The sequence below is a fragment of the Podarcis bocagei genome (assembly GCF_964188305.1).
Source record: "Podarcis bocagei genome assembly, chromosome: 3".
Taxonomy (NCBI): domain Eukaryota; kingdom Metazoa; phylum Chordata; class Lepidosauria; order Squamata; family Lacertidae; genus Podarcis; species Podarcis bocagei.
In genome coordinates this window covers 51829005-51842454 of record NC_138127.1, presented here as the reverse complement: position 1 = coordinate 51842454, position 13450 = coordinate 51829005, and the positions used below count along the sequence as shown (strand labels likewise).

General features: G+C 42.8%; 1 protein-coding gene across 1 annotated transcript in view; it reads right to left on the bottom strand.

The window, feature by feature from the left end:
• UST (uronyl 2-sulfotransferase) overlaps positions 1–12061 on the bottom strand; it is a 119839-nt gene extending 107778 nt beyond the window's left edge. The window contains exon 1 of the mRNA XM_081186314.1: positions 10588–12061. Coding sequence (XP_081042440.1) covers positions 10588–10876 — 289 coding nt within the window. The 5' untranslated portion in view covers positions 10877–12061. The remainder of the gene's footprint in view (positions 1–10587) is intronic.
• Positions 12062–13450: the final 1389 nt, after the last annotated feature.

Below are 13450 nucleotides of genomic sequence, written 5' to 3'. Positions count from 1 at the left end.
ACCCTCAAATTTGTGCAAACAAATTGGCCAAAAATGCTTGGTAAACAAGTCATCTGGAAGCAAACTAAGATGCAGAAATCATTCCTGCCCTCACAAGCCTTGAACACTTCAGAAAGGTGATATGGCAAAGTTTCACTTTGAATGTTACAAAAAAGAGAGGAGATAGAGCAAGAAACAAACATTTCTGGACTGCCTGGTAAGACTGAAAGGTGTGTACAAAGTGGAAACACTGGACTTCCAATAACTGGACATCGTGGTTTTCACTTTGCAGTGTGGTGTCAAGTAAAGACATGAAGACTGCATAGCAGTGTTTCATCTCATTTCATAATCATTTTCACTTCAATTATCCTCATGCCTATTCCAAATATTACATGTTCTTGCTACCCAGATGTTATGACACTAAACAGCTCCTACACTATCATCTTATGGAGAAGCTGTGTCGTTTGCTCTAAGCAAGTTAATTTTTAACAGAATAATTAACTAATTAAATACTATGGCAGGTATGACAAGTTAATTTATTATATTTACATATCACTTCACACACTCAGAGGAATCCTGGATTGATTTGCAATAACAGAAAAAGGGAAAGAGCAATTCAAATGTTGACACTATTTTTATGGTATCATGCTACATAAAGAAACCTAATTATTATACTCAACATGTATTTCATTTATATATAGACTGCTATGGCTGGAGTTTATAAGAACATAACAAGAGCATGCTGGATCAGGCCAATAGCCCACCGTGTTCTCACTGTGTCCAACCAGATGCCTGTAGGGGACCCAGGCACAGGAGCTCTCTTCTCTCCTGGGGTTTCCTGCAACTGGTATTCAGAAGCCTTGCTGCCTCCAACTGTAGAAGCAGAGCACAACCACAACAGAGAATAGCCTCCATGAATTTATCTAACTGACCGACTGACTGGTGAGAAGTCTGCAAGTTTTGAACTCTGAAAAAGCACATATCACATTTATTCTTTTTCTGACTTTGTGGAAACGGAGGGAGGGATTCAACTCGGTAATAGGTGAGCAGGAAGAGGAGAGAAAACGATGGATGCTGATCTATGGTTGCCTGCTTTGTGCCTGGCTGATTGACAGCCACAGGCCCACCCCCTAGCCAGCTCTATTTCTTGTCCGACATTGCATCTTCCCATACCACGAGTGCCATTTTGGTGGTGAATTCTCCTTGCTGTGCTCTTTGATTGGTCTACCTTCATATCACCTGACCATTTCTCCTACTGCTCAGCTCCCAGTTCTTGTCTAAACTCACAACTGGAGACAGATTTCTGGGGTGACTTTTGCACATGTGCCCCCAAGCCTGTACCTCTGGCAGGGGCCCGTTTCACCAACCCCTAGGTACGCTTCTGACAATACCATTTTGGCACTCTGCGGAATCACAGTATACAGCATAATGGAAGAGAATAGGGTCCAATATGTGGGTCAGCTTCACAAGCTGAATCAGAGTCAGAAACTGTCTTTCTGGAGAATATCTGACGTTGTAGCTGTGGTAAAGATTAGAAAGAAGGCATATGGGGTAAGGAGCATCAGTTCTGCAGAAGTAAAACCGCTGGTGACCTTTAAAAAACATTTAATATCTGAAGTCAATGAAGGAAAGCAAAACTGGAAAAACAGAGCAGACCATAATTAAAATTAAAAACCAGAAACAATATTTATGTTAGGGGGTAGGGCTTTATGTTGGGAGGGCAGAAAGACTGTACCTTTCATTTTCAGTTAAAACAATAACCCCTGTACAACACCGAAGAGGGAAGAGAAATGTATTCCAATCATTCTGATCAATCAGCCAGGAATAACACAGGGAAACCCACCCATATATTTGGCATAGCATGCTATTCTACCATTAAGTAAATTCAACAGGACATTAATACTGCAAGCCTTGCATTCTAAGGCACATGTTCTGCCAACTTGAGATCTGTGCCAGGACAGGAACACCTAATAACTTATCTAAACATACTTCATTTCCATTCAGGCTATACTCAAATCAATCAGTCCTAACACTCTTCATTTTACATGGAATTTTAAGATAGATGATACATTTTTGGATTATCTTGTGCAAATAGAAACATGCCAAGATTCATCCCAAATTCATAGTATAAACTACAGGCAGCCAAAACTTTAATCAAGGTTACAATTCTCTCAGGGATTTCAATATGAAAATAATTTTTAAAATAAACTATCTTTTCTAGTGCTTATGTTTGGTTTTTTTGCTGTTTAAATCACTAAACTACTATATTTTTAAAAGTACTACAAGGGGAACCCACAAATTTATTACTGAGAAGGCATCAAAATATCTAAATGGTTTTGTGTCTTATACCTTCTGAGATGGTTCGATCTTAATCATCTTTAATAATTAGTTTTACGGAGGCTATGATTTTGTATTTTACACTCTGCATTCTGTTTTTCTTGGCTGGTTGACCACAAAAAAAAATCTGAATGACTGACAACTAAGGCAATATCTATTAAAATGTGAAACTTACAGACTGAACTGGTCTTTATCATGTCCCTTGTCCCTAAAGCATCTGAGCAAAATACTGAATGGTAAATTTACATTTGCACAGAACTGAACCTTTTCCAAAATGCATTGGATGAATTGAAAACCTGGAAAGTGATGAGCCATACTCCGGCATTATTAAGGTAAACTAAACCCATTATCTGCTGCCCCCAATCCATTATATATGTAAACACCACCATAGCAAAACATGGGAGTTAGCAGTGTGCATGTGGTAGTATTACTCTGTTCTAAGCTGCCCTGGACATTTTCCTGTAGAACAGCTTTGAAGTATTTTGAATAAATAAAATTTTAAAATGTGAAGCACTTTGAAAATTCAGGACTCATTCAATAACCATGGTTTCCCACTAATTCATAAACCAGTAAGTCCTCTGACACCCAAACTCTGTAAACTGATTTGTTTGAACTATGATTTGAGGAAAAAGAAGGAAACAACAGTGACAGACCTTGGCTTCTTATCTCCTCCTCTCCTGTGATGAGATGAGTGGAGAAAAAGCATGCAAGCAAAAGGCTTATATATGTAGGCTCATTTATATACTTGGAAACCATCATTTCCCAGTATATCTGAACCAGGCCAACAGCACCACACAGAATAAAAATAATTAGGCATGAGCAGTGAGGAAGCCAAGTTTGGTGTCTACACCAAATTGTTCAGGGAGATTAAAACAAAAATGGATTTTGAAAAGTTCCAAAATGATATTTCTAAATTGGGTGAATGGGTAGTAAAATGGCCAGGGTAATTCAGTGTAAGTAAGTGTAAAGTGATGCACATTGGGACAAAAATCTTAATGCTACTTATATACTAATGAGGTCTGAACTGGCAGCGACTGTACAGAAATGAGATCTTGGAGTCATAGTGGATATGAATATATCAGTGATGACCCACTGTGCAACAACTATGAAAAAGGGAAATTCCATGTTAGCACTCATTAAGAAAGGGATTTAAATGAAAGCTGCCAATATAATGCCATTTTGTATAATGTCATATGGTGCGACCACGCTTAGAATACTGTGTCCAGTTCTAGTCACCTCGCCTCAAAAAGGACACTATGTTCCAAAAAGAGCATCCAAAACAACCAAGAGGCTGAAGAAAACTGCCATGGGTAAAAGCTAGAGCTTTCTAGTTTAGCAAAATGACAAATAATGGAGTACAGTGGTACCTCGGGTTACATACGCTTCAGGTTACAGACGCTTCAGGTTACAGACTCCGCTAACCCAGTAATAGTGCCTCGCATTAAGAACTTTGCTTTAGGATGAGAACAGAAATCGTGCTCTGGCGGCGTGGTGGCAGCAGGAGGCCCCATTAGCTAAAGTGGTGCTTCAGGTTAAGAACAGTTTCAGGTTAAGAACGGACAAGTTCTTAACCCGAGGTACCACTGTATACAATACAGACGATACAGACCCAAAAATGAACGACAGACGAGAGAAAGCACGTATTCATGTAACACATGGCTAAAACTATGGCATCATCTGCTCCCATAGGATGGAGGGGTGGCCACCAACTTGGATAACTTTAAAAGAAGATTTGACAAATCCATGTAGCATAAGGCAATCAATATCTACTCCTCTTTGGATGCAGCATGCCTCTGTATACCATTTGCTGGGAATCACAAATGGGAAATGACTGTTGCATTTATATTCTGCTTGTGGGATTCCCATAAGCATCTGGATGGTCACTGTGGGAACGGGATGCGACACAAGATGAGCTTTTTGGTCTGATCCAGCAGGGCTCTTATGTTCAAAGTATTATTTATACAATGAAGTTGCCTAGTAACATTTGGCACTACTTCCCAGGCTGCTTTAAATCTTCTATAGCTATTCCCGCTTACGTTCCATAGGTTTTAAAAAGAAATATAAACAATTGTGTGAGCCTGAAAACCCACCAAAGCACCTCTTCTGCACTCTAGCCCATGAAACAGATAACGGTGGGGGGGGGCAGTAGGTGACAAGAGCAAGCAGCCAAAGGAAGTGATAGGAAAGCAAAAACCTGAGTAAAATGGGGAAAATAGTGAAACAGGTTAAAGGAGAGATAAAAGGTACAGAAGGAGAGGAATGTAGCTAACACAGAAACTCACTGCCCAAGGTGGCAGAGAAAATCATGCCATATAAATGTAAAGGTGTTTGGAGTGCCACACTGTTTATAAGGTAATTACATCTCTTCTTGCTTAAACAGGCACAGCTGAGCAAAATACAACTAAGATAACTTTACATATAAAAATTCTAATGTCACCGGGAGGAGCATAAAAAGGCATACACCGGAGAAAGCAGTTTTGGTGCTCTGCAGGTTGGATGCACATCTTTACTACTCTGTACTTAGAGAAATTGAAGTGCCAAGAAAACCAAAGAGCTTCCTACACATTATATGATAACAGTACCACAACACATTAGAAAAGAAAAGCCATTTGGGGAAGGGAGAATTTAGATCAGAGAAATGACTCTTTTCAGACCCAATGCTTTTTCTGGCCAATTCCATCAGCAGTCATAAGTGATTTCAAATGTGTGGTTTGTACACTTGGGAGGGGGGATGTCAAGCAGTGAAACAGAAGTCAGGCACATAAAGAGCTAGGCATTCCCTCCCTCCCCAAACACTTCTTTAGTCTAAAATCTACAGTCACTATCTGCTTCCGAACAGATGTTTCTATTGCGTAATTACTTCCTGCAGATTATGTGTGCACAACTACTCACTTACAGTATCTTTTGGCATGCAAATATATGTGGACTAAGTGGGGTGCACTCTTAAGGCTGACTGAACTGGAAGCCTATAGGCAGAGTTGGTTTCAATTTAATTGTACAGCGCAAGTGGTTTTAGTCACTTTTATATATATCTGACACCTCCAATAAATAATGCTTTGAAATGTAACCCTAGAATTCCCCCAGATATACAGAGAAATTAATCAACCCGAAAAGAGGTTCAGCACAGGAAAAGCAGAAAACGACAACATGCTTTGGGCAGTGAAAATTTGCTGCAGCTCTTCTTACCCTAGATATCTTTCTGAAGGGGTTGCAAACTTATTTCTCAATGACTGCTTGATTGGAGCAACTGATTGTAATGTATTACTCACATTTAAAGCTGGAGTTTTAAAGCCTCTAGCTTCCCATTGTCTTAAAACTTCTTCTCTAGCAACCGTACAGGATAAAAATGCATCTACAAAAAGTGAAGGGAAGAGATTTCCTTACAGGTATAACTAACTTTAACCATCAGTTTCCACACAATGAATTTCGATGATGATGATGAAGAAGAAGAAGAAAAAGAAGAAGAAGAAGAAGTCGTCCAATAAGGAACTTATTGAAGTGCCAAGAAAACCAAAGAGCTGATGCAGTGGTACCTCTGGTCAAGAACTTAATTCTTTCTGGAGGTCCATTCTTAACCTGAAACTGTTCTTAACCTGAGGTACCACTTTAGCTAATGGGGCCTCCAGATGCTGCTGTGCTGCCACCGCGCAATTCCTGTTCTCACCCTGAAGCAAAGTTCTTAACCCGAGGTACTATTTCTGGGTTAGCGGAGTCTGTAACCTGAAGCGTCTGTAACCCGAGGTACCACTGTGGTTAAAAACAAACAAACAAACAAACAAACAAACAAACAAACAAACAAACAACAGAAGACACTGTTCTTACACTGTGCAACTAACAGAAAATCAGTCCTTGTAGTTTTCAGATCATCTATGTGCTAAAGCCTTTCGAGAGTACTGTGGATGTTTAATATGTCTCTCTTTTAAGTAACACATAAGTGAGGGACAAACCCTTACCTTCAGGCAAGAATATGAAATCCTGTAGGTGACTGGGGCAAGAATGCACTTTCTCTCCTGTATCTGTGATTTGAATATGCATATTTTTTATTCAGCAACCTCTTACTGCTCTATTCAAGGCAGGTGAAAGGACCTATAGTAACAGACTGAATCAAAGTTTTTTTTCTTTACCAAAATAATAGTACAGAGAAATCTATAGAGGACTGATGCATCCTACAACTTGACTGATGTTCGTTCCAAGTATGACCTCAGATGAACAATACACATCTCTGCAAATTCAGGAAGGCAGTGAGAGAACAAAAACGTACATACCATCCCAAAAAACAGACACTTCACATAGGGTTTCATAGATGCAGGAACCATGTGATTTATGCATGTACAAGGAGCAAAGTGTAAAGCACCAAATACATACAGGTATGTATGAACCGATGCATGTACATGATGCACATCTTGTTGGGCCTTAAATAGTTATGGCCTCATGGCCCTCCACAGAGGTCACTTGTAGGAAGCTGGAAACAAGCAGCCCCTTTTAGACTGAGATTTAATAATTTTCATACCAAGGACAATTTGGGCCTGGCAGCCAATGAGGCACTCTCTCTGCAGAAGCAAAGTGAAGATTTTGCAGGGAATAAGATGTATATGTTGCAGCCTCTCTCTTCCAACCTTCAGCATTCATGGACATGCACACACCTCACACAAGACACAGCCTGCTCTGCTGTTTGCCTTTCATTACTCCTGTGAGGTTTCCCCACTGGTTACCAGAATTAATTTTCTGACCACATCCAGCAACCAATTTATGGCCTAATTTAGCTAGGCTCAATTCAAATTTAAGTTTTTTAGTGTTTATAACTTGCATCCTAAGCTCCAACTGTCTGCATGTCAGCTAAAAATGGAGGGGGGGAGAGATACTTAACTAGATGACACTCAGGATCCCTTCCAACTCTACAATTCTATAAATTTCAATTTCTACAGGTTGCATCACTGACATATTGTTTTTACCTGTGCAACAAAATGCTATAATTCTACTATGCAACTTTTAAAATAGTTTTGGAACCAACATGTTTCAGACTGACATTACACAATAAATCTTATTTCAATGCCAATTCTCATTTCCTGATTTTAACGGATCACCATTTTATTTTCTTGCTTCTTATTACCAATTAGCACAGTATATTGCCGTTTCATTGCACAAAACCAGAAGGAAACCCAAAGCACATTTTTACTTACAAGTATTTCATAATCCCTTCTTCCCCCCTGCCCTGCTCCCAACTCTTTTGCTTGCAGTCTTCAAGCCAGAAGTCTGGATTGCACTGTTTTGATTGGGTATCACTTATTTCTGCTTCAGCAAACTAGAAGTTCAGTCCCTGCAACCCCCTGTAGTTTTCCCAGCCACATACTTTAGAGAGATTCACATTCCTTCAATAAAGTCTTCAGTGTTGAATGCATTCAGGAGGCACAGTGATTTGGAAACTACCAAAAGTCACAATTCAGGGCAACAAATAAAGAGAAGCTTTAATCATTTTAATTGGTGTTTACCTAGATTGTCATTTTTAATTACTGTAGATCACCTTGGGAGCAGAAAGGCAATTCATAAATACTTTCAATAAATTAAAATACATGTTATTTCCATTGCTGAAGTAGGAGAGGTGCAGAGCTTCTTGAAAAAATGTCTTAGGAGAAAAACTGTATTACAGGCACAAAGATGTGATAACTGGTCCTGACAATGCATCCACCAAATCCGAAACAACCCTATTGAGAATAAAGTAATTCAGAAATAGGTACTGCAACATGGGCACATACAAAACAACTATCAGTAAATGGTGCTGCAAGTGAAACAGAGGCTACTGGAATTCGAACTGAAGATAGACGATAGTGGGGTGTGTTATATATACTGTGAAGACACAATGGTGTCTATATTAACTCAGAGCAATCCTACCTCCCAGCCATAGTTAATGAACAGAATAGGAGAGCCACAGTTGCAATTGTAGCCCTGCCACTTGTGCGGGTCAAGGCAGAAAGTAGGGAGAAGGCAGTAAAATTGCCTCCAAAAATTGCTGTACCAACATTGGGCTGGCACAGCAGAGAAGCCTGGATCACGCTCCACACCCTTGCAAGTAACAGGATTGGCTTATGTTCCAGCAGACCCTTGGCCAGCCCAGCTCACCCCCCTTCTGCTCCCTGAAACAACCCATTTTGAGGATTTACATTGGCTACTGCCAATGACAATACCACCACTGGTAGGTTCCACCAATGATTTCAGTGGAGACACCGCCTTCCCCCCACCCTCAGAAACTGCAACCACATTCCAACTTCCTCCAGCAGAGCAGTTTGAGGGTTAGGATTGTGCTACCCATTACAATGCAGGGTGGTAGACACAAGATTTGCAAGGAAGCCCAACAACAAAATGCAAGAGAAAGCATGGCAAAGAGAAAGGAAGTGAGCAGTTGAAAGCTGGGCATGTAAGGTTTTGAAGAAAATGCAGAGATTTTCTAAAATAAATTTCAGAAAGAAAGAACCATATAAACTGTGACGTGTCTGCATCTTCTCAATGCACGTGCCAGTGATATAGTTAAAAAGCACCAGTGTGGTGTTAGCAGTTAGAATGTTGAACTAGAACTTGGAAGCCCAGAGATCAAATCCCCACTTGGCCATGAAGCTAGGTGGGTGAGCTTGGGCCCATTTCTCACAAGTAGCCTACCTCACAGGGTTTTTGTGACGATAAAATGGAGAATAGGGGAAACCATGTATGCCCCATTAAAGAAAATGTGGGAAACAAATGTAATAAGTTAAGTAGCATACAGAAGGCTTGTTTACACATAAGTAAAATCCCAGGAAGCTGCTACGTGCTAAATATTCCTTAATAAATATATGAAAGCTAATGTTGGAGAAGTAATGTAGCTGCTGTCCTGCTATAGCCAGTTCAGCCCAATTGTAATATGTTGTGCACACCACCTCTCACTGTGCTCTTGTAAAATTCTTTTTTTAATATTCATTGTAGCCAACTTAATCCAGCAATACTGTTATCTGAATTGCCAGCAGTCTCTTAATTTTAACTGTCAGTCCACAGCTCACATTTATTTTACCACTGGGACTGGCTGTGAACCACAATGATTTATTTTGTGGTCAGGGCAAGGGTGGCCTTAAGGACACCCTCCTCCTCCTCCTCCTTTCTCCTCCAGGCAGCTCCTCCAACACTCAAATAGAAAGTCCCCACATGGAAGATAAGAAGAGTGCAAATGAACAAGCATGCCAGCTGCTCCTGCTAAAGAAATGGGTTCTTTAGGCTAGTGGGGGAAAATCACCATTGACAATTTTCAAGCATTTAAAGGACTATAGGGGGGCAGATGGGGAGAACTTTTATACCGAATGCTGGAGGAAGTATTTTGTCCTAGAAGAGCAGTTTATCAGTGGAACATGCCTAAGGAGACAATGGAACTTGCTGCCTTGAATTGAAAGCCTAGGCAGGCATCTGCAGTGAATGTCTGGAGTACAGTAGTACCTCGGGTTAAGCACTTAATTCGTTCTGGAGGACCGTTCTTAACCTGAAACTGTTCTTAACCTGAAGCACCACTTACTCCCCCCCCCGACCCCCTAGTTTGACTGCTGGCCATGTTATGATGAGGGTTGGAGTCTGACAGCTGGAGGGACTACCGGTATATAACTGCAAAGCAACTGACCTTTCAATGCCTTGATCAAAAGCATCATTTTCTGCACTATTAGCAGCAGCAGCTATAATAAAAGGGACCCCCACTTCCTCCTTCATACGGTCTAATGGAATACGAGAGGGACGAAGGGGCATGCAACCGAAATACTCCACGCCACTCTTCCCAGCTGCAAAAGTTTTCAAACATTTCGATTCAAATGCGACCATTTACCAACGCAACCGACCGCTGCAGGCGCACAGCTACTCGGTAAGGCGACAACGCTTCCCTAGTGAGGAAAAACATGCCACTTGCTCTTGCATGTCTGTGTGCTGGGAACAAACGCCCCTCCAACCCTTATCAGTAGAACTTAGACCCTTTCACTAGGCAGAATGGTAAAGACGCCAATTAAGAAGTTGGTTGGATGTCTCCTGACAGCGGGCAGCACTACCAACTTTGGAGAACTATAGCACACACATCGTCCAGCAAGGGTAGGGAGAAGCCAGACCCCTTAACGAAGACGGCTCGCTTCACAACTCGCCACACAAGCCCACGAGGCGCTACCAGTTTGCACTTCACCCCCAACCCCCCCCCTTTACCCGGAGTCCTCCTCCTTCCTCGGGCAGCAGCAGCAGCAGCCCCACTCCCTCCCCCTTCCTTCCCTGCGCCCTCCTTACCCAGATAGTGCCTCAGGTCCAGCAGAAAGCGAGGGGCGCCCCCGTTGAGCTGGTAGAAGAGGGAGCCCAGGCAGAAGAGCAGCAAGGCGGCCATGCAGAAGCCGTAGTCGCGCAGGGAGAGGAAGGGCAGCAGCGAGAGGGGCCTCCGCCGCCGCCAGCCCGCTCCCTGCCCGGGAGCCCCCGCGGCGGGCGGCGGGGCCACATGAGGACGGGGCTCCGGGAAACCCGCGCTGTAGCGCGGCGGCGGCGGCGACAGAGGCAGCGGCGGCGCAAACAGCAGCTTCTTCATCGTCGTCGTCGGCGCCCCCGTCGCTTCCTTCGCCGCCGCCTCCTGCTCAGACAGCCCGCCGGGCAGAGCGCATCCTCCATCCGCCTGCTCCGCTCCGACTGCCCGGCGTGAAGGTGGGGGAAAGTTCGCCGGAGGCTCAGGCGGCTTCCCTCCTGCCCATTGCCGGCTTCGCCCGGGTGCCGGACGCCCCTAGGAGCGGCTGGAGGAGGCGGAGGCGGCAACCACCATCCCCCTCGGAGGCTCCTTGGCGGGGCTTCCTCTTCTCCGCTTCTTCTTCTTCTCCTTCTCCTCCTCCTCCGCTGCTTCGCTCCCTTTCTCTTCGCTCCAGTGTCAGGTTACAGTTCACGCACGACGGGCCGGTGCCTGCAACTCGCTGCGAAAAAGTTGTTTGCGTCTCTCGGCCTCAGCCCCGCCGCCACCACCTTCCTCGCCTTCTCCTCAGCCCGCCCACCTCCCTCTCTCGCGCTCTTGTTCCCGAGAGGCGGCCTTTATTCGCCGCACCAGCGACCCCTAGAGGCGGCCTTCTGGCGCCGACATCGCGGCGGGGCCCGGAAACAAGCGCATGTACAGAGTGCAGAGCTCGAACTCCTTCTTCCCGAGTGAACCTCCCCGCTTGGCGCCACAGGCGGGCCTCTCAGACCCCCGCGGTTCTTTCTCTCTCTACTTGCCGCTATATCACGTTCGTAGCTCTCCTCCCTAGTGCCCTTAACTTAGCACTGCCTGCAAAGCCCCTAGAGGCGAAACAAGGATTTGAAACTGGACTGTACCCAAACGCTATTAATCCATGCGAAAACTTTGCTGCAGTTCACATTGGAAACTTTCACACATGACACTAATAGTGTGAGTGCCGTGGGGGGTGCCTTATAGTGTAGGTTTATAGCAATGTAGGCCAGGCAGGCAGCATATGTTGGAGGAACTTCAATCATCACAGTATCTGCATAACTATAAAAAAAGCAAATGTTCAGTTTTTATACAGCTACTTTGTGCCACGTGCCATGGTACAGATTTCAGGGTCCTGAACTGCAAAAGAATCCATTTTATGGCCTTTATGTGAGAGTTATATCTCTATAGAGCCAATGTGTAAGTAGAGTGTTGAACTGGGGCCTCAGAGACCCAGGGTTCAAATCCCCATTCACTTAGGAAGCTCACTCTCACCCTAACCCACCTCTCACGGTCCCTACCTGCTTCTACCCCTTAAAAAGTCACAGGATATTGTTCAGGGAGGGTTGCAGAATATCTGGAAGATTTCCATAACAATGCAGACGACACTGCTTTCTGCTAGCTCAAATCCACCACTGTATTCAGTCCAAGGTGAAAACCATTACTGTACTTATTTTTTCTGCAAATATCGCCACTGCTAATGCCATAGGAGCAGGTCACGGCAGCTTTTTCTGGACAGTTGCTATTTGGTTACTATGGTGATATCAAACTAAGTCATACTCATAGTAAACCCACTGAAATTAATGAACTTACTCATGTCTGGTTATTTAAATGGGTCTATTCTAATTAGCACTGGATAGCAGGCTATATTTGCATTCATTCTTGTACATATAACCTTGACTGCAGGTAATTGCCTTGACAAATGCTGATGTGAATCTGAATATTCTTAAGCTGCAAATACAATTCTGTTCAAAACAATTTTGTATAAAACTGTGGAACTTATATAGGAGCAGGGTTTTTTTTAAAAAAACACCGCTTGTTTTTATTTTTGATTAATGTTTTGAATGCTCCCTTTCATTTTATATCCACCACTCTCATGCTTCAAGCTATTTTTTCAGACATTTAATACTAAAACAATAAGGGAAACTGTAGTTATCATTTTTGTTAACTCCTATTCCTGAGATATCAAAGCAAACACTTAAATCCTCATTTCCAGTAGAAGATGATAAACATCTGGAAGAAAATTTATAGGAAATTGCCCATTAGACTCTGGCAGCAACACTGAAATTATGCAGGAACTCTAAAACAAAACAAGAACTTAAAGAGAATGAAACAAAAGATGAAATGCAATTGGCATAAAGAATAAAGCTTATTTATAGTAAAATATCTGACAAACACTTTGAAGTGGTAGAACACGTTCGTTTTGTTTACCTACCTATAATGTTCTGTTAATTTTGTTCTTAATCGACATCCAAGCTCTCATTCTGGCCTGTTTTATTTTTGTACAGCCTTTGTCCAGAGTCAAATATTTGGAGCAAAAATTACTACTTGCCTTAATCATTAGCAGATGCTTGACTTGAACACTTTAACTGTAGAACTTAAAGTCCAAATCATCCTTTAATAAAGGAGGGGCAGCATAATGTGGCTTTTATTTTCCTTGGTAGATATCTGAAAACCTCTATCATACTGATACAAGTTTCTAATTAAGGTACAGTGGTACCTCGGGTTACAAACACGTCAGGTTACAAACTCTTTGGGTTACAAACTCTGCTAACCCGCAAGTAGTTACCTTGGGTTGCAAACTTTGCCCCAGGATGAGAACGGAAATTGAGTGCTGGCGGCATGATATTGGACTTGAGCCTTTAGCACCTAGCCTTTGGAACTCCCTCCCATTACATACCAGGCAGGCACTGT